This window comes from Silurus aristotelis (genome assembly GCF_946808225.1).
Source record: "Silurus aristotelis genome assembly, chromosome: 25".
Classification (NCBI taxonomy): domain Eukaryota; kingdom Metazoa; phylum Chordata; class Actinopteri; order Siluriformes; family Siluridae; genus Silurus; species Silurus aristotelis.
The window spans coordinates 778278-802512 of record NC_139598.1 but is presented as its reverse complement, the minus strand read 5'-3'; the positions used below and the strand labels follow the sequence as shown (position 1 = coordinate 802512).

The following is a 24235-nucleotide window of genomic DNA, read 5'->3' as shown; positions in this document are numbered from 1 at the left end:
CGAACGCTCCGGGGTAAATCACGAACAGGAACATGCCGAAGCCATTCAGCCTCACCTGTTCCCTGAGAGAGAGAGAGAGAGAGAGAGAGAGAGAGAGAGAGAGAGAGAGAGAGAGAGAGAGAGAGAGAGACAGAACACACACACACACACACACCAGGTCAAGATGTGAGGCCCCCTAGCTTTAAAACAACATTTTGTTTAATTGTTTTAAATAAGAACAAGAGCTGCTCTATATAATAATACTTTTATCACTATTATGTGTTATAATAATAAGAAATGTAAACACATTATATATATATATAAAGGTTTTTCTAAAATTCCAGAGTCTGGTTGTTACCTCAGTGCTGCCACCCCGTGGCCAAACTCGTGTATAACTCCACTGACCAGAATAGCGATGAAGAAGTAGGCCAACTGACTGACCGGCAAATTTACCCCCGGAACCTGACACACACACACACACACACACACACACACACACACACACACACACACACACACACACACACACAATAAAAAAACTGAAATTAAAAAACCGTCCTTACATCCCCAACCTTTTTTGTTTTCTATTGGTTCACAGGATCGAGCTTTGTGATGGCACGCGTTGAAATTTATCTCAGAAACGTCGGTGAGACGCGTGTGCATGTTTTACATCATCTGCTGCCTTGGATAAAGAAGTGTTCGGTTCGCTAGCAAGGTTCAGGGACCAGTATCACCAAAGTTACAAGTCAAAAACCACAAAGTTGTTGTGTGTGTGGACCACTTACCACCACCTGGAGTACTTGCTCGTGGGATCCATCCGGAGTCTCAGCCATCATCTGAGCCAGAGTCTGGAGCAGAGTCCGAGCGAGCAGCAGCACCGAGCCGAACATGGCCACGACACCGAACACCATCCCGGCACTGAACCTGCAACACACACACACACACTTTTACCTGTTCAGTTTAGTATTGTGTACTTAAAAGGTAAAAGTAATAAACACAACAGACCAATTTAAAGTTGCAGTTTATTTATTAAGATTATAAAAAAATCAGACGTTTCTCTTGCAACGAATCCTCCTGCAAATGGAGGACATATTTAAGCGCTTCTGTATGAAGCTTGAGGCTGAAATAATCGTCGAACCACCTTGAGTCTGCCTGTATTAAACTTCAGCTCATAGACAGAAGGGGGCGCCAAACTTTACAAACTGCTCCTTTAAACAGTTTACGACCTCAAATCTTCCGCCGGTTCGTACCATATATAAAGGAAAAGGGGGTTGAGACGTGCACATCTGGCGAAGAGTGAATTGAAGAGGCTGGTGTGCCAGCGGATGTGGAATGGCGAGAGAGACACACCGCTGGACGAGAGCCACGATTCATAACGGATCTTTGAGCTGGATGACTGGAACACACACACACACAAAATAAAGGGTCATGTGTACATTAGAGCACAGTGAAATTCTTTGCATATCACAGTGATGTTAGGAAGCCATGATACAAATGCCCTGGAGCACAGAGAGTTAAGGGCCTCACTCAGGGGCCCCAAGAGTAACAGCTTGGCGATACCGGGGCTCGAACCTCCGATCAGTAACCCAGAGCCTTAAACGCTGACACACCTGACACGTGATTTAAATGCATAAACGCAATGTTTTAACATGATGAAAATGTGAAAGAATTATTTTTCACATCACACAAGCTGCAACAAAGACTGATTCAATCCCCGTCATGTTCCCTCTCATAGCGCCCTTCGGTCACGTGTTTAACGCTTCTCTTCTTGCGCCCTACAAAGAGCACTACGTGTCGGTTGGTATTCGGCCATAATTTTGTTTTTACCCTGAGCAGAGTGTCCATGAGATAAACGGAGCACCATCCTCCCATCACACACACCACCACCGACACTGGGATCATCGCGTCACTGAACACTGAACAACCAAAGCCGAGGGCACGCGCTGCCCGGAAACACACATCCGCGGATCCGGACACTCACAGAGACGAAAACACGACACAACACCGACCAGACTGCAAGGTGCCGCTTCCGGGTTTGCGTAATGACGTCACATGACGCAGGACGCCTACTGGAACTCGGATGTGTCAGTGGATCAGTCCGACTAGTCGCTACCGGAGAAATCGATTCTGATTTGTTTTTATTTAAATTGAACAAAAAATACCGTTTATTTGTACATCATGATTCCTGATGTACACTCTGCATCGTTTGTGTATATATATTCATCTATATTTATATATTAATACATCGATCAGATATAACAATAGGACATAATGACATTATGAGTGGTGAAGTGAAGAACACTGATGATCATCATGGCATTTGTTAGTGGGTGGAAATATTTATTAGCCAGCAGGAGAACATTTTGTCCTCAAAGTTGATGTTAGAAGCAGGAAAAATGGGCGAGTGTAAGGATTGAAGTGAGTTTGACTAATTGTGACGTCTAGACGACTGGGTCAGAGCGTCTCCAACACTGAAGCTCCTGTGGGATGTTCCTGGTCTGTAGTGGTCAGAATCTATCAAAAGTGCCCCAAGAAAGGAACAGTGGTGAACCGGCGACAGGATCGTGGGGGACGAGGATCAAACTAAATGACATTTAAATAAAATAACTTTATGCTGCCCACAAGACCCACCTACAACAGTCCCAACCCAATACCCCTTCAACCCAAAGAACCCACCTCCATCACCCCAAACCAAATGCCCCGGGAATATATACATATAAAAAAAAGTCCCCAGCCTCATTACCATCTTGTCAGAAGACACACCTACCACCCTGCCAACCCCAAAGTAAAACCCTGCCGATCCAAAATGTTGCTGCCACACCATTCTACTTATCTCTCTGCTCCTTTCTATCACCCTACTGCCACACAATACCCAGCTGCCCCCAATCCCACAAAGTCCATATAATTCCAGCACCTCCTGCCACCAGACCTTTGCCTGTCCTCAACAACTGACCACCCCATACAATTATATTCACACTTCACATTCCTCTCTTCCTCCCCACATCCTACATTAACTTCACCTTCTGCTGCCCAAAACCCTGTGTACCCTCAGTCCCCCCTGCCACCTCTTAACCCTCCCTGCTGCTCGCCTAAATTCTTGCCATTCCAGAGCATTTTATCTCTCCCCCCCCCAACCACCTGCTGCCTCCAAATATTTTGCTGCCCCACCACCCGGTTGCCAGAATGTAGCCATGTGACCTTTATGTCCTTCTGCCATGATGTTCCTGTTGTCCTGTTTATATGACAAGAGTGAATTTATTCTACTGCACTCTCCTATGTATCATGTTTTGACATGTAAAAATTATATTTTGTTTTATTGCAGATGAAATGATAATAAACATATAGTGTGCTAAAATGTGAAACTGAAATAATGAATAGATTTAGAACAATGTTTGGCACTTATTCCATCCGTGGTGTTTCAGGCTGAGAATTCCCAGCTTTTGTAGCCTGAGGTTAAGCTCGCCATACCTCATTCTTTGCATATGTGAAAATTCCCTGGAATGGCATTCAGCATGGTGAGATTTCTAAGGAAATGAAGGCAGGAGGAAGAAACAAGGTCTTCCAGAAACAAGAGCATGAGACAGTGAGCGGTGTGTTAGACAGGACAAACAGCAGGATTATATCGTGTGCATTATCACATTATTGATGGGAGATGAAACGTCAGGTTTAGCAGTTCCTTGTGGTGACAGGAGGTAATGGAATGAAACAAATGATATGGGGGAAAAAAGCGATACGATATGTACTTTATATTTAATCTGAATATGTAAAACAGAGCTTTTAGAGAAAAAAAGATGGACTTGGGATCCAAGTGCACAGAAAATATAACAAAAAGGATGTATATAGAAATATAGAAATACACACAGTATGTATTTCAGGTCATGTGAGGCAAATAAAGTAAAGAGAGATAGATAGAGAGAGATGAAAAAAGATTTGGGATTACTTTATCAGTAGTTTGCATGAACCAAACCAGGGATTTTATTAATAATGCTTGTAAGCCTATCAATGACACATCTATAAAACCTGCTGATTGGCTGCAAAGTGTCTGTAGGTGTTACAGTGTGAGTGCTTTAGAGAGCTCAGGTAAAGGAGGAAGTTTAGTAAGTGCCAGGTAAAGGTGGAGAGCTCAGGTGTGAATTTGCATAGTGCTCCTGTCACCATGGGAGGTTTTGCCATGAGAGCTCAGACGGTGTGAAGCTCCCTGAGAGAGAGGAACGCAGGAACACATCCGAGCAGCAGTCTTTCATCAGACGTTAGGTAAGAACACTCGAGAAGGTGTGGAATGAAAGCTAAAGGAAGGTCAGGGATTGAGCTGATAGAGGTGATCGTGATTAGTGAGATCAGAGTGTGTATGTGATGCTAAATAATATAGAAGGAGAAGAATCCTCCAGGACTGGTCCATGACACCTGTGAGAATACGCTAATGAAGAGCAGTTCACGGTCGTTCATGCAACTGCACAATATTGATCTCTCGTATTATTGCTTCTACAGTAAACGTTTGTGGTTTCGCTGTATGTTTTTTGTGTTAACAAAATGACTGCATTACTGTGTCTCGAGAGATAATTAACAGAAGCTGGAGAAGATAGGAGCATTAATACCTCAATGAATTAATACCACAAAATTGTACCTATAAATGGATGAAAATGTCATGTGACTCTCATTAATAAATAAATAATGCATTGGAGCAGTGACATAGTTTTAGTAGATGACATGAAGCTTTATTACTAAAGAAATTCATATTCAAGTTCAAGACGTTACACATACAATATTTATTTACACAGTAAACACTCTGACCTGATTCACTAAAAAAACAAAAAAAACAGCTCGGTTCTGAAATCACTGCGGAACCGATACCACTTGGGAACGGGTTGTCATGTCAAACCCTGCACCAATCAGACGTTTCCCTGACGGCTCTGCTTTACCAGAGCTTTAAATGGGTCATGATCTTAATAAGGAGCGAGTTTTACAGGAAGGAGAAAAAGACAGACCATCTCACAGAGACACAGACATCACTACAGGTAAAACTCATGAGAAAGAAGGGAGGAGAGGGGTGCCATTACTTATAGGTGCTCTACAGGGTGTTCTGTCTGTTTCCCAGAGAGGATATGGTTTGGTCTTATGGAGCAGAACGATGCTCTATATTCCTTTTTGATGTAGGCTATGCTTGGCTAAATTTAGCCCAATAATATGATCTCGAGCCACTCGGGCTCGAGTTTAATCCTCAAAGGCTGCTTTAAAACTCAAAAAATCTGATTTTAAGCGTATCTTTGTTTGTTGATTGTATTAAGCAAGGCTTTGATGTTAAACAGAGAGAACAGGCCCACGGTTTAATGTATGTAGATGTGTATAAACGTGTATGAAACGTTGGGCAGTGAGTCGTATGTAGGACAAGAGTTCGATGAAGTTTCCAGCAGCTTGGACAGAAAGCAGGTCCTCTCTGTGCATCACGCTGCTATTTATAGTGAGAACAAATCCCAGATATGAGAGGAATCCCTTTACCACTCTATAGCCTAAAGAGAGACCAGAGACCGAGGGGGGCAGAGGGAGGACGAAGTCCAGCGAGCAGCACCGCAGAACCACACGGGACCGACTTGTGGAGGACATAGACTAACAACTAATCCAGACCTGAACCGATCATTCCACAACGGAAAACTTTACAACGTTCCAGCTGTAGGAGGTAAGAGACTCGGAGTGTGTCGCTGGCGTGGATGTTTATGTGTGTGTGTGTGTGTGTGTGTGTGTGTGTGTGTGTGTGTGTGTGTGTGTGTGTTGAAGTTATGACTGATCCCTTTTCGTTTTATATATATATATATAGTAGATAGAGAGAGATAAAGAGAGAGAGAGAGAGTATGGCCACTTACTATTTATTATACTACTTTTATTCTGATATATATATATATATATACGCTATATGTATAGAAATGTTATTAGCCACCTAGCTCATATTTAGCTGAACACACAGGATTCAGTGCTGCTTATATTTTATTTGACGTATTTTAATGATAATTTGGAAAGAGTTTTTGTGACATCACAACCGGAGATAAAGTGTAGCCCCGCCTCCTGAACAGGAGCAAATGCAAAAACAAATGTTTTAAATAAAAATAAATGTGAAACTTGATTTAACTTTCATTTTACATACATACATTTATACATTGAACATCTTTATATAATTAATAAAATCAGCATCCAGGAAATGATAAAAAATATCAAGAATTAGATGATTATTCCTGACTTATGTTTTTAATTAAAAAAAAATTTTAATGAGCTGAAAACACTTAAAAACTGTAATATAAAAACTGTATGTATAAAATCTACAGTCTGCATAGTCATTTATAAAAAAAAAAACTATTGCTCTTACCTCGTTTTTTTATAATAATATTATAAAAGAAAACTTTATAAACTAAATGTTTAAAAATGTTAATAAAATGTAAAAAAAATGTTTATCTGATTTGACCATTTTAAAGGTCAAAATGTTGAACTTTAAAATGTTAAAACCTGAAAGAATCATGAGGCGAAGCCCTTTAGGCCCCAGGGTCTGACATCCGATCGAACATGTAGTCCTCTGAGTTTAAATGTAGGAAAATCAGGCTGTTTTAAATTCAGCTTATTACTCAGTTTGAGTTTTGGATGTAAATAGAGACACAGGGGTTGTCAGGCTACGAGCCGGAGTTGGAGCTGCTTTGCATAATAAACAGTGTGTGTTTGTTGAGGAGGTTCCTGACGTACACGGCCCTATTGTTAAAAAACTCAAAGGTGCTTTTGCACTCTTTAATGCAGCGTTCAGATCGATTAATGCGCCGTTAGACTAACAACAGAGCAGGTGACACTCGATTCTGGAATGTTCTCATTACGTTCATTACATGGTCTGATAGCTAAAACAATGTTTTAAAAACCTGTTGTCTTTGAGAACTTGAAAGAAACGTCTGTAAATGGTGTTTCTTCCTGAAACGATATTCTCTATACAGAATTATCCTTTTTTGTTTATTGTTTTATTTTATTTGCATGTGGTGTTGCATCACAAACTTTTTTGAAGATAAAAATATAAAGAATTCGTAGGACAGTGCAAATGAGGGGGTACAAACTTTTGCACTAATCATCTGTCAAATTTTTCCTTCCTTATCTTTATTTTGGGAGTGTGGGTGAGTCAAGACCATGTGTATCAGACAGCTGCTCTCTCTATCCCTCTCTCTTTATCTACATTTGTCTCTCTGTCTATCTCTTTATCTTTCTGTCTCTCTCCTTTTTTCTTTCTGTCTCTCTCTTTTTCTCTTACCGTCTCTCTCTGTCTTTTAAAGATAAATATAGCTAAGCTTGAGGCCTGATACTTCACTGTGTTCAGTCCCAAAGCTCCAGTGTTGATATAAACAACCTGGTGATGGCAGTTGCTAAGGCTGTTAGCCCTCATCTCTCCTTCACTCTCTCTCTCTCTCTCTCTCTGAGTAAAAACAGAACACAAAAAACCCTGACAGACCAAAACCACTCATGAAAATGTGATGCACATCTCAAATAGCAACCCACAGCTGACCAAGGTAAAAGGTGACACGTGACCATGTCCATGCCCCGCCCCAGGAGCCTGTCCCAGGGCAGATATTCTCCATCTCACGCCTCCTGATCTTCTGAGTAAACACACTTCAGAGAGTCTCAAAGCCTCGTTTACATGTGCTGGAGAAATAAAGGCATGCAGTGAAATAAGGACGTTTCCGCATGAGTTTCATGGAGATTATGGAAATGACAGGATTGTAATCTGGAACTTCTATGAAGGTGTGCTTTATCAGGTCATGGACAGGTTCTGCAGGTTCCGACGCTGTGCTTCTAATCCAAAGCTCGTGTTTAATCGGCGTGGAAAGGGATTAAAAATAAAATGACAGTTAACAGATTACGATAAAATATTATTCAAAGAAAAGTGTAGAATTAATGAAAGTAGACCTGTGCACCTGCTCAGTCGTGCCGTAATACGATCACTCGGACTTGCTTTTCTGCTCAGCACAGATCGAAAGAGTTGAGATTTCCAGTTGCTTGAACCAGTATGTCCTCTTTCTTCTCGACAGATGTTTTTTGTTTTCCGCAGCATTCTATAAGGTTCCAAAGTTTGATGAAAATCTGAAGCTTCATCGTCATATACCTTTCCCTGCTGCAACACGATTGGCCGATCGGATAATTAGATAACGAATGAGTTCAGGTGTGCAGGTCTTCCTAATAAAGTGAATAATATATTATAACACATAGGTGTGTATTTGCTCCATAGCTGTAAGATAATTACAGTAATTAACTATATTAGTGTGTGTGTGTGTGTGTGTGTGTGTGTGTGTGTGTGTGTGTGTGTGTGTGTGTGTGTGTGTGTGTGTGTGTGTGGTTCTTAACCTGAAGCCCATGTGCCATGAATGATTCAGGTGGGCCAGGACTCACACCAGGAGTCGCTTAGCAACCGAAAGACTATCCGTAGCACCAGAAAGTCGACAATGACCGAACTTTTCACCACTGCACACGTACACACACACACACACACACACACACACACACACACACACACACACACACACACACACACACACACACACACACACACACAATTAGATGCATATGCACACAAACACACACACAGAGGCCAGGGGACGAGTTTAAATCCAACTCCTCAATGCCTTTGTTGTCTTTCTGTTCGCTTTGCAGGAGGACCGAAGGGACGGCCTGTGTGCACAATGTCTAAACAACCAACAACAAACGTGAAAGCTTTACAGGTAAGTGTGTGTGTTTGTGTGTGTGTGTATGTGTGTGGACTCCTTTCATAATATTTTTGTTTTGGAAGAAAAAAAGAGCACCAATATTTGTTTTTGGTTTTTTTAATAATTTATTCAAAAGCAACCTCAATTTCCAAAGATTTTGTTCATCGCCATAAATCCGTGTTTTTTCTAGCACGTGGCGTCACAGCAGCGTCACATCGAGCCTGATGGTGTACAGAAATACTTGCAGAAATACAACACTCATGCTTTTGCTCCAAGTCGCTGCAAATAAAATGTTTCAGTAAACACTCTGCGTATAAAAATAGACACGTGCAGACTGTATGAGTGAAGTTCTGCTCACTAGACCGGATCAAATCTGCCTCCCAATTCCCCCATCACACAAAACGTTGTGTATCAAAGACCAACAACTGCAGGGTGAGAAAGAGAGAGAGGGAAGAAGAGAAGGAGGGATAAAACATTATAACCACAGCGCAGAACCACATACAAACTGCAGCCAAAAATAGACACGTTTTTTTTTTCTCCGTAAAAACTCTCCATTTACACGAGTCATCTATAAAAAGCTCGACATTTACACTTAATAACGTTTAGAGACGTGACGAGCAGCCCGCATGCAGAGTGCAGAGAGCTCGAGTGGACGATCTCTGACTCCTGTGACCTCTGAACTTTCATATTTTTAAAGGGTATAAAATATGACGTGGGAAAAAGAAATGCAATACGCTGAGGATCAGCACACACACACACACACACACACACACACACACACACACACACACACACACACACAGATTCATTATGGCAGCGTCTTATTAACTTCCTCATATTAGAAACTATTTATTAAATTAAACTCTGCCTTATTTTTTATCCGTTTATAGTTACAGTTGATGCAGTGGAACGTTTCAGAGGCGTTCGCTGTGTTCGCTTATAGCGCCATGCAGGTTATCGTTTCTATGGTGACAGATCAAAGGATGATGTAGCATGTATGGAAGTCTCCGTGTTAGAACTTTGTAATTGCAGACTTAAATACACTTTTCTTTATGGTTTCTTGGCAGCATTATGAAGCTGCGTTCGATTTTTTTTCTTTGAAGAGCGGCTGCTGGAACCGACCTGTTTTGGGGACGTTCCACTGCAATAAAAGTAACTATAAAAGTATAAACAGTGCGACATGCTGTTTTTTATATCACTAAAACAAAAATCAATATATTGGTGAGGGCTTTTTTGAAAAAAAAAAAAATACACTTAAAAGGGTTAATTAAATAGTCTTTGATCACTGTATCTATCAATGATGGTAAACCAGACTGAACATCTTTGTGCACCAAATACCTCAGTGCATTGTGGGATCCTTAATCAGGGTGTTGCTTTGAACCAAAATTCTGGTTTAAGGACAAAAAAAAAAAAAAAGCCTAGAAACCATGATGTCACAAAGTATTTATATCTCTAGCTGTATATTTTAATAAGAAACCATATATTTTTTTTAAATGCACATAACTTTGGTTGAAAGATCTAGACATGACAATGATCCACGAATGAATACCTTCCTGTTCCACCACATCCAACCAGGAAGAATAGAACAGAAAGTCAGTTTTAGGATCCTGCAGTGATGGAGAGATAAACACCGGACCGCTGTGGTCTTATCTCTGCATCCGAATGCTCATTTTCCTAGAAATATATTTTGATTTGCAGCAGGAAAAGAAGCGAATGCATTCACAGAAAACCCAGGTGCATTACACTGAAGAGTGAAATACAAGCGTCCATGGGCCATGCTTTCAGCTCTGTGTGAGGTCAGTGCCGGGTTGGTGAAGGCCAGGTCGCTCTCATTTTCTCCTCTCCTTATCTGTCTTAAAGGCCAACCTCAATATTCCGATGGGAGCTCTGCGTCCGGGGGCGGGACATCCTGTAAAGAGGAAAGATGACACGGAGGAGGTCAGAAACACATACAGTATAAACGATAAAAAAACTAATACACACATAAACATATCAGACATAAAGCCATTATCATTTTCATGGCTTTTCCTACTGTTTCTCTCAGGTACCGGCCGTCACTCCAGAAGAAAAGAAACAACTTCCTGGTGCTGTGAAACTTCCAGGGCCAGCAGTTAACCTTTCTGAGATCAAGAATGTGAAAAGCGAGCTCAAATGGGTCACTAAAGACTAGACGCACTTAGGTATGGCTCTACAGTAGAAGCTTAAAATGTTCTGGTTCTGAATCCACATGCCTTTGTTTTTTTTTTTGTTTTTTTAGAAGCTCCATATTTTAGGCCAACAGGCCATCTGTTTATTTTCCCCCAATAAAACTACCAAATGAGCCAATTGGCATCAATGTGGAATCATTAAGTTCTTGCAAACTCTCCAATATTAACTGACACCACCGGAGGCCCCGCCCCCTTCTCTCGGCTGGTCTTCTAATCTCCACTTGATTGTCTTGTGTGAGAACTACTTTGACGCGATGTTCTTGATTTCTGCGAGTAAAAAATGTTTCGGATTTATAAAATATAAATAAAATCTATTCAGGAATGTTTTGCGTACCTGATATTACACACACTTGCAGGATGACTTCAGGATAATTTATTAATTAATTAATTTAAAGATGCACCAGAGCATTTAATTGGTCAACTTTGTTTCATTTCACCCTAAAACCTAAACCTTTGACATATCAAATGGCAACATTTGCTAGATGTTACAACTAATTTGAATCAAGATGAAAACGAGAAGAAGTGTTTCAGAATGCAGTTTGGTTACCAAACACCTTTAACTGATTGAGCTCAACATCTACAATTTTCATGTCCAGTTTTTTTTTTTTTTTCATTTCTATTTTTATTTTGGTTATGACTTTACTCAAATACGTAAAAAAAAAAAAAACACCACTCCTGATATACCACCAAACAATCTGCAAAAACAAACCCAGCAGGAAAATAATATCGACACCATATAGCTAAATGCTGGTGGACACCTGACCATAAGGTTGGTATGTGCTTTCTTTTGAACATCCCATGAAACATTCAGTCCTCAACTGCTGTTAGAATAACCTCCACCCTTCTGGAAACATGGTCCACTATATGTTGGAGTGTGCTTGAGGGGATTTTATAAAGAGCCACAAAGGTGTTTGAATATATATACTGTACAGATAGAACGTATGCACCCTCCCCAATATGCCCCCTTCAAATACTCCCTCCAATACACACCCTCCCCAATGCACACCCTCTAATACACCCTTTAGTAAATTCAGTGTATTCCTGATCTATTTTAGTCTGACTTTTGATCCCTGGCCTAATTGTCAAGTGTCACTGATGAAAATTTAGATTTCACACACACACACACACACACACACACACACACACACACACACACACACACACACACACACACACACACACACACAGCAAGGTCAGAAAAAAGGACAGCCTGTTTTAAAAGTGCGTAATGCCTTCAAACCTGCAATGTTCACCTCTGGCCACAGGGTGTCAGTAGTTTGAAATGTTTTAAGCACGTTTGAGTTTATATAGAAAGATGCCTGCTTGTGTGTGTGTGTGTGTGTGTGTGTGTGTGTGTGTGTGTGTGTGTGTGTGTGTGTGTGTGTGTGTGTGTGTGTGTGTGTGTGTGTGTGTGTTAAAGGGTGTGAGTGTGATCAGGGTCTATTAATATAAGTAACAGAGCCGAGCTTGGCAGGGCAGTGAGAGCCCGTCTGTGGTGTGACTGCCCCAGCATGATTCCCTAGTGCTCACACACACACACACACACACACACACACACACACACACACACACACACACACACACACACACACACATATGGATGGAAAGGGTCACAGGCTATATGATAATGTGTGTGTGTGTGTGTGTGTGTGTGTGTGTGTGTGTGTGTGTGTAAACAGCAGGTAGATTATCTACTCATAATGTTATATTTAATTAAACATCACTGTTTTTTTTTAACAGGTGCCCTGCCTTGTCTTGTGTTGAGGAAGAGGACAGACAGTTCTACCAGCTCTACTTATTCCATTTCTGATTCTTTAAGACAATCTTCATCAACTCCTGCTTTTCTGGCTACTGGCAAAAAACAAGATGTCCATCTTTCATCCAAATGCAATAACTCGTCAACAGTTTCCGTCTTCACAACCTGCATAGCGAAGTTTACTTCTGGTTCAAGACTGGATTAAATCCCAGGCTGCATTTATCCCAATTTGCTTGCGAATTCATGGTCTAGAACCAGTTTCAGATCTGGTACGGAATCTCAGTTATCTCTAATCCTTGGTACTCGGCACAATTATGATCCAAGAATGGCTCAGGTTATTTTAGAAGACGAGAGCCACATAACAGCTATTATAGTTCCAAACCCATGCCAGAAGTCATCTCTAATTAGATGTAGACTTCGTTATCGAATCTTGTCCTTCCCTCACTCGAGGTGCTGCAGTGAATACTGGTCTAAATCTGGTTCTCCAAGATCAACAGTAATAAAACGTATACATATATTCTCGAATTATTCTTTATATTTACTCTTTATCCGTTTGCTGATAAAAAACAATCTCAGCCATGATGCTGGGAAGAGTACGGCTCAGAAGTGATCCAAACCCGATTTCCAGATTAGAGGGCAGTAATGGGTGTATTAGCACCAAATCCCAGCATGCAGTTCTTGCTCGTATTGGTGTAAACATAGGCTAGAACCAATTAACACTCAAGTACTGAATCTCATTCATCTCCAAGCCCATCTGAGAGATGCATAACATCTGATCACTGTACAATCACAAAACTAAACATACCTATTTTATATCTGCTAAGCACAATTTAACTCAAAACTCACAAACTATAATGAAAATCTAGATGAGAATGAGGCATCTTATGGCCAAGATTCTGCAAGCCATATAGTTCACGTCCAGATCTCCATTTTACATTGAACAGTCATTATTGTAGATTTCTCTTGACCCAGATACTTCAAAAAAATGATAACCATCCAGATTAGAGTGTGTTGCCCTAAATACTGAAAGCCATACGAGTCCTAAATGATCCAGATTGGTTCTCCATGTTACAGTACCAAATCAAACCCCAACACACATTTATTATTGTAGGTTTCTCTGTACCATCTTAATGAGGCACAAACTGCTTGGGACTGAAGGATAAAAGCTGGAAGGTCATGCATTTGTGGACCTTCTACAAAATGTGAAGAATTTAACCAAATCCGGTCTTAAAAACTCAAAAGCATGTTATTCACATAGATCACAGCAGCCTATCAGTCATCACTGTACCAAATCCCAGCCACTGGTATCAAACGTCTGCCATCTCCTGACCCTAATGAATTTTGGCTCATGATGATGAGAGATGAGAGTTAAAAGCAACAAGGTCGTGCCAGGTCAAATCTCAAGCGTTTTGGACGCATCCCCAATCATCCCACGTGGTGTTTGCCACCAGTGATGGTGGACGATACCCGATGTTGAAGACAGTGATACCGTGACCTCTGACTCGGTAAAACTTCTTGACCAAAAACTTTTGCAACGTAGGTGTTAAAGTACAGAACCGAAACCTGACGAGGAAACCACATACTGCACAATTTATACACACAATAATGGCAAGTAAGCAGTTAGACTTCTGCTCTGTATAATAAATGTTTTAATCATCAGTGTGTGTGTGTGTGTGTGTGTGTGTGTGTGTGTGTGTGTGTGTGTGTGTGTGTGTGTGTGTGTGTATTTTAGCTGTGGTCTGATTCCGCAAGCTTCTTTACTGCCATGCGTGAAGTCCCTTTTTATAGAAGCTGAATCCTGATGTAGCCTGGTGATTAGTCCGTGTTGTTCGTGTTAATAGTAGCAAATGTCGTCTCAGTTCAGTTATTTCTGAACAAACGTGAGACTTAAAAAAAAAAGAAACGTTTTCATACTTCATGGTCTTTTCCTTTGAACTGCAGTTTTTTTTTCTTTGCTATTGTTCTCCGCTTCGTGTTCGAGAGCGTGTAGGCTGACATGCAATAAAAACACGATTTCTCAGTGTCTCGCCGTAGGAGGCTGAAGCAATCGCATGTTGTCTTCGAGCAAACAGAACCAAATTTCCAGCACGTTCTCACTGTTTTATTAGCTCTTAAATGTAATATCAGTGAAGAGCATTTTCACTGTTGTTTTTTTTCTTCCTCCTGTGGAACAGCAGCACATCCATGAAAGTGTCCTTATTGAAGGTTCTGACCAGAGTTTGAAGGGCTAAAAGAAAAATGATGATATCATGCGTGAAGTATATTAATAATTATAATAATAAACACTAAATGAAAATATAATGCCACATAACTGATTTCCTGTCTTTTTTTGTGGATATTTTTTTTCCTGAGCGAATGATTACCTGACATCATACCAGAGAAATTCTGTATTGTGATTGGCCAGAGGGTTTGATTGATTTTCTATAACAGCAGCTCAGACAGAAGTGCAGCTGCAATGTAGTGGTTTATCGTGTCTCTAGTAACAGTGTACAAGGTGGTATCCAAAAGTTTGGAGATTAAAGGTGTAACTGCTGCTGTTTTGACACACGTGAATTAGAAGCAAGTTAGAACAAAGAGCAAACGTGAAATTCTGCATGAAACGATGCAAATCTGCCACAGAGACGCTTAACGGGACGTACGTTTGACATTTTCATGACTCAAGAGAGGAAGAACATCACATCTCTGGAAGACGGCAAAAGATCAGGAAGACCTACAACGAGCTCAACCTCTGAAAACTTTTTGACAACTTGTGCATGATGATCGTCAGAGAACAATCCACACAATCTCACTTCTGCACCCACACTACGCACCAGATTTTCTCCTGCGGACTTCACCCTCTTCCCGAAGATGAAGATCCAGCTCAAAATTGAAAATGTAAAAAAGTGCTAACACAGTGTTTTATGGTTTTGAGACATGTGCAGGTTCCTTTTGTTTCTATGCACCAAAACACAAAAACACTGTAATGTGAGAGTAAAAGAGTGGAAGAAAGTTTGAAGTCCAAATGGGACATTTTTGTCTACCAGAAGAACTTGTGTTTGAAGGAGAACAGGAGAGAAGATGTGATCAGACTCCCTCACCCCCACACCCACACATGAAGGTAGTAGATTCATGGTTTAGGGTTGTTTTGGAGCAGGGAAGGTCCAGAACCAAAATGTCTCCTATTCCACACTTCATCACCATGTAGTTCCGTCTGGACTGCGTCTCATTGGGAGCGACATTACCGTACAACAAGACAATGAGCCACACGTCTGAGTAAAGTGTTTTTTAAAGAGCAGTCGTCTGGAGTGATATCTATCATGGAACCACCTGCACCTCACCACAACTAAATCCTACTGAACAGCTCTGGGAGGAACAAGAAACTTGTGAAGAACATCTTCGACGAGTTTTTCAAGAAGCACGGCAAAGTACTTCAGCTAAATGTTTGGAGAAACAAATTGTCCGGATGCCAAAAGTGTGTAAAGCTGTTCTTCATGCTAAAGGAGGATTTTTCAATTAAAATAAATCGGAACATCTGGACATTATATGTACATTATTATACTTTATATTGTTTGGAGTATTGTTTGGACCATGAATGATTACATAAACATTTGACTCTCATCCTGGTAAAAAAGTAAATATATGCTGGATAGGACTAAACGTTCTTTGCTATCAAAAACAGCAATCTATCAATTTTCTGACCAAAGGCAGAAGCAAGCATGTGAGCTTCGAATTCTTCCTTTCTTGACCAATTTCTTCTATAAAGTTTGCAGTGTTCATTCTACCAACGAGCAGAGAGATGTGTACATTGTGAATGCTTTGAGGATTTCAGAAGATCTACGGTGCACATTGCTGTGGGCGTTAAGAACAGAGTGAGAATGTCACTGGTAGCCGTCTTATTCGTTTTTTTGACTCCCCCATCATGTTGCATCTCAGGCCTGTGTGTGCCAGGGACTATTTAGGGATGATGACAGAATAAAATCATAAGTTCAGCGTAAGGGCTCTGGAATAGATCTAGGCACATAACATCAGAATGGCAGACCAGCTCACCGGCAAACACTGCCATTTATTCGCTGCACACTTCTTATAATTTGGGCAAGTCGATGTCTTGTTTACCTCTTTTCTTTTCCTTCTCTGTTTGTCTTTTTATTTTTATCACCCTACACATTTTCAATCTCTCCTCTTCCATCATTCCAATCTCTCTCTCTCTCTCTCTCTCTCTCTCTCTCTCTGGCTGAGTCCTCATCTGCCTCTGATCCACCCTGTGTATCTATTTTTGGCGCTGAGATAATGTGGAATGGGGTTTGGGCACCACTCGCAACAGACAAAAAATGTGTTACTGACATTTAGTTATTTTTTATTTACATAGCAAACAACTAACATCATCGATGATACTCCCAGAATGACTGTAGCAAAAGGGCACTGCAATTAATGAGAAAATGTGGATACTTCAGTTTTTTTCCCATGTGACCCAAATTCCTTGCTGTTACCCTCCTTCTGTTTGTACTACCCGCATTCCACTGTCAGGAAAACAGGGGGGAGGATCACAGGACGGTCGTCTGTCCCTGCCAGACTTGTGTTTGGGGGCCGTCCGCTGGCAGAAAAAGAGATCTATCTTACTGGCATGTTTATCTGCTACAGCGATGCGCTACACCATCCCTTTTGCTGCCCTTATGAAGAGCAACACTCGATTCACGCCGGTCAAGAGAACTACAAACTTCCTCTCTCTTCCCCCATTTCCCTTTCTCTTTTCCCTTTGCTTCAACTTTCTTTTAATCTTCTTCATCTTCTCTGTTAGCAATGAGTTACTTTCTTATGCTCAGCAAGTCTCACGGCGAAGGGCTGCTCTCTCGATACCAGAGCTTGAGGCAAGATGGTCGAATGTGCGACATCATCCTGGAAGCTGAAGGCAAGGAGTTCCCAGCTCACCGCACCTTGCTAGCCTGCTCCAGTGACTACTTTTGGTCACTATTCCAAGAGCACACCTTGGAGTCCAAGGCTCAAACGGTCTGTCTACCAGCCGTGTCCTCAACTGGCCTCGAACTGGTGTTGGACTTCATTTATACCTCATGGATCTCACTATCTTCTTCCACTTTGGAGGACACACTGGAAGCTTCCTGCTACCTGCAGGTTACCCATGCTTTGGATCTCTGCACTGAGTACATCTCGAATAGCCTCACTTTGGATAACTGCTGCTTTTTTGCCAATGTGGCTGCCCGGTACAGCCTCTCAGAAGCACTTGCCATCACTAATAGTTTTATTGCAAGACATATGGCAGGACTCCTGGGTCCCAATGGGGACAGAACTGGACTGCTAGAGCTAAATCTCGACTCTTTTCGAGAGGTGTTGGGATCAGACAAGATACCAGGGGTTAAGGAGACAGCATTGCTACAGCTTGCTCTGGATTGGATATCTTGCAACACTTTACCTGCTTTGGAAAGTAACTCTTTACTCAGTCGTATACGATTTGGCCTGGTGCCTCCTGAAGATCTTAACCAGCTGCGTTCTCATAACCCACCCCTACGCACTCCTTTTATCTACAGCTTGATAGAGAAAGCCTTGCATTACCACCTGCAGGTCCCTCTCCAACCTCTAAATCAGAGTGTCCATACAAGTTTGAGGGCCTCAACTAACATGGTGCTCCTGGTGGGAGGAGGTGTAGAAGCAGACCGACCACGGACCCAAATACAGAGCTACAATCCAGACAGCAGGATGTTGCAAATGTTGCCCATTAACATGGCAAAGAAGCTCCAGCATCAAGGAGTATGTGTTGTAGGAAACTTCCTCTTTGTGCTTGGAGGAGAAGTTGTGGAAGTGGATGGGGAGAGTGAGAAGACGACAGTCATGACGGTGTCTGACCAAGTGTGGCGCTACGACCCTAGGTTTGAACACTGGGAGGAGATGGAGCCACTCTTACAAAAAAGGGCACAGTTCTCCTGCTGTGTGGTGGAGGGTGTAATCTATGCCATAGGAGGACGAGGCCAGCGAGAAGAGCCCACCCTTTCCTCAGTCGAGAAGTACAACATGTATGCAGGGTGCTGGAGAAGTGGTGTGTCTTTACCTTACGCTGTCCATGGACAAGCTTGTGCCACAATCGGCAAAGGTATATACATCTCTGGTGGCATCCATGGCAGCCAAACTGAAAGTAGCAAGGAAGTGTTGTTTCTTAACACCTGTGATAATGATGTCTGGGTAAGACGCTCTGCTATGTCTATAGCCAGATTTGGTCATCAGATGGCAGCCATAAAGGAGAAACTCTACGCCTTCTTAGGGATGTATGAGCCATTTTGTGACATCGAATCCTACGATCCTAAAGAAAACCAGTGGACCAGACTGAAACCTCTCCTGCAAGATCGCTTCTGCTACGGTTTGACAGTCACTCCAGGCGGATGTGTATTGATGTTCGGAGGTAGGCAGTGGCGAGATGGACAGGAAGTGTGTATTCGTGATGTGCTGGAGTACGACCCTGAATATGACAGCTGGAGAAAAGTGTATAAGCTGCCTCAACCGTTATGCGGAACTCAATGTGTCCAAATGAGTCTCCAAGAACTTCTAGAGACATAGCAAGAAAAAAAACAACAACAATTTCCAAATACACATAGAAGAGCTTTTGCGTAGCCTGAGTTTATAAGGAGATATCGGGTTGTTCGATCGGTATTTACGTCTCCAGAGTTGACTTGTGGAGTGAAAATCTTGCTGATTTATACAAGCAGCCTGGATTTTAACCTTCAGGGTAGTGAATCAGAAGAATCTTGGAACAGGAGGCACCTGTATTGTAAAGGATAAGAAGAGCATGACAGCAATGGGAGGTCGTACTGACAGTGTGAAAAAAGAGTCCCATGAGTTCTAGAGTTTGCCATGTTAAAAAAAAATAACCACAGCATGGAATGAAAATGGACAGATCAAACATGGTGTGTAATATGGACCTTCTGAAGCAGGTGCATATATGTATGCATGTATGTATTTTTGGCCTGAAACACAAACTGGAGACTTGCTAGAACAGATAAAAGAACAGCCGAACAAAAGGAAGTGAATAGAATAAAAAAAAAAAAACGTTTGAACCATAAAATAGTATCGAGAGCAAGGTATTTAAAAGCACTTTAAGTTAATTAAAGGTCTCTGAGTGTGTGTGGGACGGGAATAATGAAGAGGGGGAGATTTTGTTCTCTCAAATACAAAACACAGGTCAAAACTCAACAACTGCCTGGGTGTGGAGCACGTTTTCCACTGTTTTCCATGACCTGTGTAATGAAAAATTCACTACCAAATGTTAAGTACGATACACTTCGTATTTTGCATGTTTCATTTATTTGAGTCATGTAATAAAATGCTTCCTATACTGAGCAAAACGATTCTAGTCTGAAAAAAAGCTCCTGAATAAACGTGTGGAGCATGAGATCGTCCCTGGAGTCATTATATGCAGTTCTTTTTTTTTTTTTTTTTTTTTTTTTTGGTTAGGCGTAATAAGCTAAAATAAATGAAATGATTAATGAGTGGTGTTGAAATTGAAAGGAGAAAGAGTGCACTAGGAGGGGTTGATTAGCATGAAGGAGAAACACTGCGGATGCTCTGGATGTTAGGATACAGCAGATAAGCACCAGGTGGCCTGAGACAGAATGTGGTCAGGATAAAGAAAGGATACAAAAACATCACGGTATCTTGGAGAGAGACAGAAAGATAAAGAGAGATCTGGACCCCCGTTAGATCTGGACATTGAATGGAGGTAGATGGATTGCCAGATGTTCCCTCACGTTTTTCAACAGTGATGATGAATATCCTTCATCACAATATCCTCAAACAGCACCCCACACACACACACAAACACACACACACACACGATTTAATTCCATATAACAAGCAAAAAGGTATTAATATACAGTCAGAGAAAAGTTTCATGAGTTTTAAAGTTTTATTGACTTCAACCACGTGAACCTCAAAACTGGAGATTTTATTTTAAATAAATGATGAAATGATAAATAAAAGTTGCCAGGTATTAAGCTAAACACAACACGTGCTCACAGCATTTCCCGAACACCATGCCTAATTTAAACAGATCGTTATCCGTAGATCATCAGTATGCGGTTTCACTTCACATCGGTCTTGAGGTTGTTTTTTTTTTTTCAGAACATTGTCACCATTGCAAAAAGTTCATTGAATAAAAAAACAGGCAGGTGCAATAAAATCCAATCTAGTAAATCCGGTCCTTTCCGACAAGCAAACGTTGTGCCGAGTTTGATCGTAATCTACAGAGTGATAATGGAGATACATTTCATATATGATAGTCACATGATCAAATCAAGTATCGAAGAACATTCATCCTGTTCTACTTCATTGTGCTTCCATAATTTACATTATAACACACTCACACACACACACTCACACACTCACACACACACACACACACACACACACACACACACACACACACACACACACACATCATCTTGTCTTACATTCATCTCTAATTAGGACATTCAGGAAAAAAAATAAACAAAATGTCAGGACCTCAGAGTGCTTCAGTTCAATTGCTTCAAGTCCGGAACGTAAGATTTCATCCAGCAAAAAAAAAAAAAAAAAAAAAAAACACAAACAAAAATGGTATAAACTGTAGAATGATCTGAGTCATGCAGTATAAGAATATAAGATATAAATATATATATTTACAAACAAAGCTGGATGACTGTGAGAATAAAGTTCATGTTTTATCAATGAACTAAATAATTTTTCAGGAAATTGTATTAATTAATGAATGTTATTAATTAAATGTATTTATAAATAATGTTATAATTTTACTCAATGGATGGATTATTTTTTTTTTACTAATTACTTACTTATATTGAGTAATTAATAAAAAAAAATACATTACATTAACACATTCGTGCGTATCCTTTTTCCTGTGTTGGGATTGGACGAAGCCACAAACATGTCATAAATTATTCATGAAGCTCATTAGAATACAGAGTCACAGCAGGTGGAGAGGAAGTGGTCCTGGTGAAACTGGGGTTTTTTTTTTGTTGTAAGATTGAGCTGAAGTAATCCACATCACTGTAGTCCCTGTGCAGGAATTGTGCCTCGTGTTTATGAACTACTTTACATTTTTATAGAGTCGTTTCTCATTTCAGCTGGAGGCGTTGGGGGAAAAAAGAAAGCGCTCTCTCTCTCTCTCTCTCTCTCTCTCTCTCTCTCTCTCTCTCTCTCTCTCTCTCTCTCTCTCTCTCTCTCTCTCTCTCTCTCTCTCTCTCTCTCTCTCTCTCTCTCTCTCTCTCTCTCTCTCTCTCTCTCTCTCTCTCTCTCTCTCTCTCTCTCTCCAGAGTCTCTCTGCAGAACCAAATTGTCTATCAAAACCCACGCATGGTGAAATCACAGGCTTCGGCCAGCGAAGTCTACGTGCAGGTGTGACTGGAAGAAAGTCCGCTATACAAATAGAATTGAAGTTGATCTCCTCACTGTGGAGCCTTTTAGGCATGTAGATCTTTAGATATGTTCTACACCTATTTTATCTGCACCAAAAGTCCTGCAGATGGAACGTGGGAATTCTGAGATATTCAGGGTATAAATCGTTATTTTAACGAGTGCTGTGTTGTATTTTGCAATTTGATTAATCTCTGAGCATTTTTCTGGAGATTTGTTCAGCTACAAGGGTGTTAGTAAAACGAAAAGGTACTGATGTAGATGAGAAGGTGAGGAGGTTCCTGGGGTGCAGTCAGCGTTCACGTTCATCCTAATTGGGTTGGAGCTCTGTAATAGGAGATCTTTCATGCACTTCCAACCCGTGGAAAGCAGATCTTCATGAAGCTGGAACAGGTTTGGATCTTCTAGTTCAAATGACAGCAACATTTCATGTTATTGCATCCAAAGACGATTGTGTGTCTTCAAGTTTGAAGGAATAAGAACCACATCCAGCTGGAAAATACTTTTGGGATTATAATGTGTATATAGATCAATTTTTCGGTTCATTTTAGTGGTGAAAACATTAATATACAGCTTTTTGAACAAAGTGATAAACAAAGACCAGTGTTTCTGTCACTAGTGCAAGACTTTCCAGTTGAATATTTACTCAAATATTACCAGATTTTAAGTACCAGTTCAGTTATCGAGCTTAGTGATATTACAGCTCGCTATTTATAAAACCTGTCTGGACTTTCGGAGATGTAATCAGAAGGCGTGATGATGCAGTGTTGAGTCTCATGTGAAGTTCAGAATAAAAACTTCAAAAAAAAATTCAAAAATGATATTATGATGTCTGTTTTTTCCTTTGCCACACAAAAAAATTCTGGTTTGGGTTCCAGTGTCCAAATTTGTGCAATCCATCCAGCGTCTGATGTCCGTCTCGTGTGTTAGCGACTCAGTGTTAATCCGCGCTAGTCAGAACCAGTAAGCGGTGTTTACAAATCCAGTGTTTCAAGTCCAGGCTTGTGGTTTTAACACAAACCATGTATGTCTATTAGAGTAAAAATCTTTTTTCTTTGTAGTGTATTCGTTTCCACAAGTTTCTCTACGAAAAACTACATGAATAAGTTTACAACCAAACATACATATCATAGACGACTAAGGGCAGATGTTGATGTCTGTCACTGAAGCTTTATGATACGTGACTATAAAAGAGAAAAGGTGTAAGAATGAAACTAAGAAGATCTTAGATCTAAGATCTTTCGTTTGAAGTATCGTTATACCACCAGAGAGACACGACTACCAACTTCAACAACTGCCCCTAGACCTGCGTTATATCAGTGAGTTTGGATGTGTGAGCTCAGGGAGTTGGAGTTTTCCTTCCAATAATCCTACTGTCGGTCCTGAGAACCTGAAACCATGTGTGTGTGTGTGTGTGTGTGTGTGTGTGTGTGTGTGTGTGTGTGTGTGTGTGTGTGTGTGTGTGTGTGTGTGTGTGTGTGTGTGTGTGACTCAGACGTGAGTCTCGATGTAGGAGTGTGTATGTGAGAGCGACGGTGTGCGAGGCGTGGGATCAGGAGTGGAGGTGGGGCTCGTCTCTGACAGCGGACTCGGCTGGCGTTCCTTCTTCTTGTCCTCGGATGAGAAAAGCTCCACGTACATTTTCTTCCACTCCTGGAAGTCGGAGGATGTGAGCTTGGGTTTGTCCAGCAGCTTGTCAATCAGGGCTATCTCGCCTTCTCTGTCCTATCAGAGCGCAAAAACAGAGCAGCGAGTGGGCGGACGTTACAGACTCTCACACTCTCCATGTTTCTCTCTCCAGGGATTAAATACAGGTTAGGATGTTACAGGAGGATGTTAGCTCACGTGTTAAAGTGATTCAGCACACTTCAACAAAGCGAGACTAGCGGAGCGTGGACACACACACACATACACACATCATGCCAGCTGCTTTGACCAGAGTCCTCTGACACTGTGGGCGTCGCCGCCCCGCCACCCTGCACCGCATCCTTCCTTACAGCACCCACAATGCAACAGGAGTCGGCCAGAGAACAAGCACACAGCAGTCCCAGACTAACATCAGCTAGCGTCTGCTCCACATCCAAGCGCAGCCATGTGACTAGACGTCAAGGACAAAAATAAAAAAAAAACACACAAGGCTCCAAGACAGCAGCACCGAACAGGAACCCGAGGGTGAAACCATCGTTAAC

General features: G+C 41.3%; 4 protein-coding genes across 8 annotated transcripts in view; 2 read left to right on the top strand and 2 right to left on the bottom strand.

Moving 5' to 3' along the window:
• The window catches only part of mbtps2 (membrane-bound transcription factor peptidase, site 2), a 7128-nt gene extending 5092 nt beyond the window's left edge, over nucleotides 1–2036 (bottom strand). The window contains exons 1-5 of the mRNA XM_083529172.1: nucleotides 1807–2036; nucleotides 1230–1375; nucleotides 765–903; nucleotides 338–441; nucleotides 1–62 (exon numbers count right to left, since the gene is read on the bottom strand). The exon at nucleotides 1–62 is cut by the window's left edge and continues 66 nt beyond it. Coding sequence (XP_083385298.1) covers nucleotides 1–62; nucleotides 338–441; nucleotides 765–903; nucleotides 1230–1375; nucleotides 1807–1881 — 526 coding nt within the window. The 5' untranslated portion in view covers nucleotides 1882–2036. The remainder of the gene's footprint in view (nucleotides 63–337; nucleotides 442–764; nucleotides 904–1229; nucleotides 1376–1806) is intronic.
• A 2044-nt stretch (nucleotides 2037–4080) lies between these two features.
• Nucleotides 4081–14970, top strand: smpx (small muscle protein X-linked). Of its 2 annotated transcripts, none has more exons than XM_083529649.1 (6): nucleotides 4081–4233; nucleotides 5486–5653; nucleotides 8644–8711; nucleotides 10557–10634; nucleotides 10741–10876; nucleotides 12644–14970. In XM_083529649.1, exons 3-5 carry the CDS (start codon nucleotides 8673–8675, stop codon nucleotides 10864–10866), a joined length of 243 nt encoding a protein of 80 aa, XP_083385775.1. In that variant the 5' UTR covers nucleotides 4081–4233; nucleotides 5486–5653; nucleotides 8644–8672; the 3' UTR covers nucleotides 10867–10876; nucleotides 12644–14970. The 2 variants fall into 2 exon arrangements, with proteins under 2 accessions (XP_083385775.1, XP_083385776.1); XM_083529650.1 differs by lacking the exon at nucleotides 4081–4233 and adding an exon at nucleotides 4891–4994.
• A 1915-nt stretch (nucleotides 14971–16885) lies between these two features.
• On the top strand, nucleotides 16886–20031 carry klhl34 (kelch-like family member 34). Its single transcript, XM_083529633.1, has one exon. The coding sequence runs from the start codon at nucleotides 17436–17438 to the stop codon at nucleotides 19197–19199; it is 1764 nt and encodes a 587-aa protein (XP_083385759.1). The 5' UTR covers nucleotides 16886–17435; the 3' UTR covers nucleotides 19200–20031.
• Nucleotides 20032–21801: 1770 nt separating this feature from the next.
• The window catches only part of cnksr2a (connector enhancer of kinase suppressor of Ras 2a), a 59177-nt gene continuing 56743 nt past the window's right edge, over nucleotides 21802–24235 (bottom strand). For all 4 annotated transcript variants that reach the window (XM_083529604.1, XM_083529605.1, XM_083529606.1 and 1 more), the window contains one exon: nucleotides 21802–23771. In XM_083529604.1, the coding sequence (XP_083385730.1) occupies nucleotides 23538–23771 (234 nt within the window). In that variant the 3' untranslated portion in view covers nucleotides 21802–23537. The remainder of the gene's footprint in view (nucleotides 23772–24235) is intronic.

Excerpts from the sequence above, each read along its gene's own strand:
- smpx (XM_083529649.1), top strand. The coding sequence starts at position 8,673 with ATGTCTAAACAACCAACAACAAACGTGAAAGCTTTACAG. Across the intron at positions 8,712-10,556 it reads CAAACGTGAAAGCTTTACAG|GCCAACCTCAATATTCCGAT; the intron begins GTAAGTGTGTGT and ends TCTGTCTTAAAG. Across the intron at positions 10,635-10,740 it reads GGAAAGATGACACGGAGGAG|GTACCGGCCGTCACTCCAGA; the intron begins GTCAGAAACACA and ends TGTTTCTCTCAG.
- klhl34 (XM_083529633.1), top strand. The coding sequence starts at position 17,436 with ATGAGTTACTTTCTTATGCTCAGCAAGTCTCACGGCGAAGGGCTGCTC.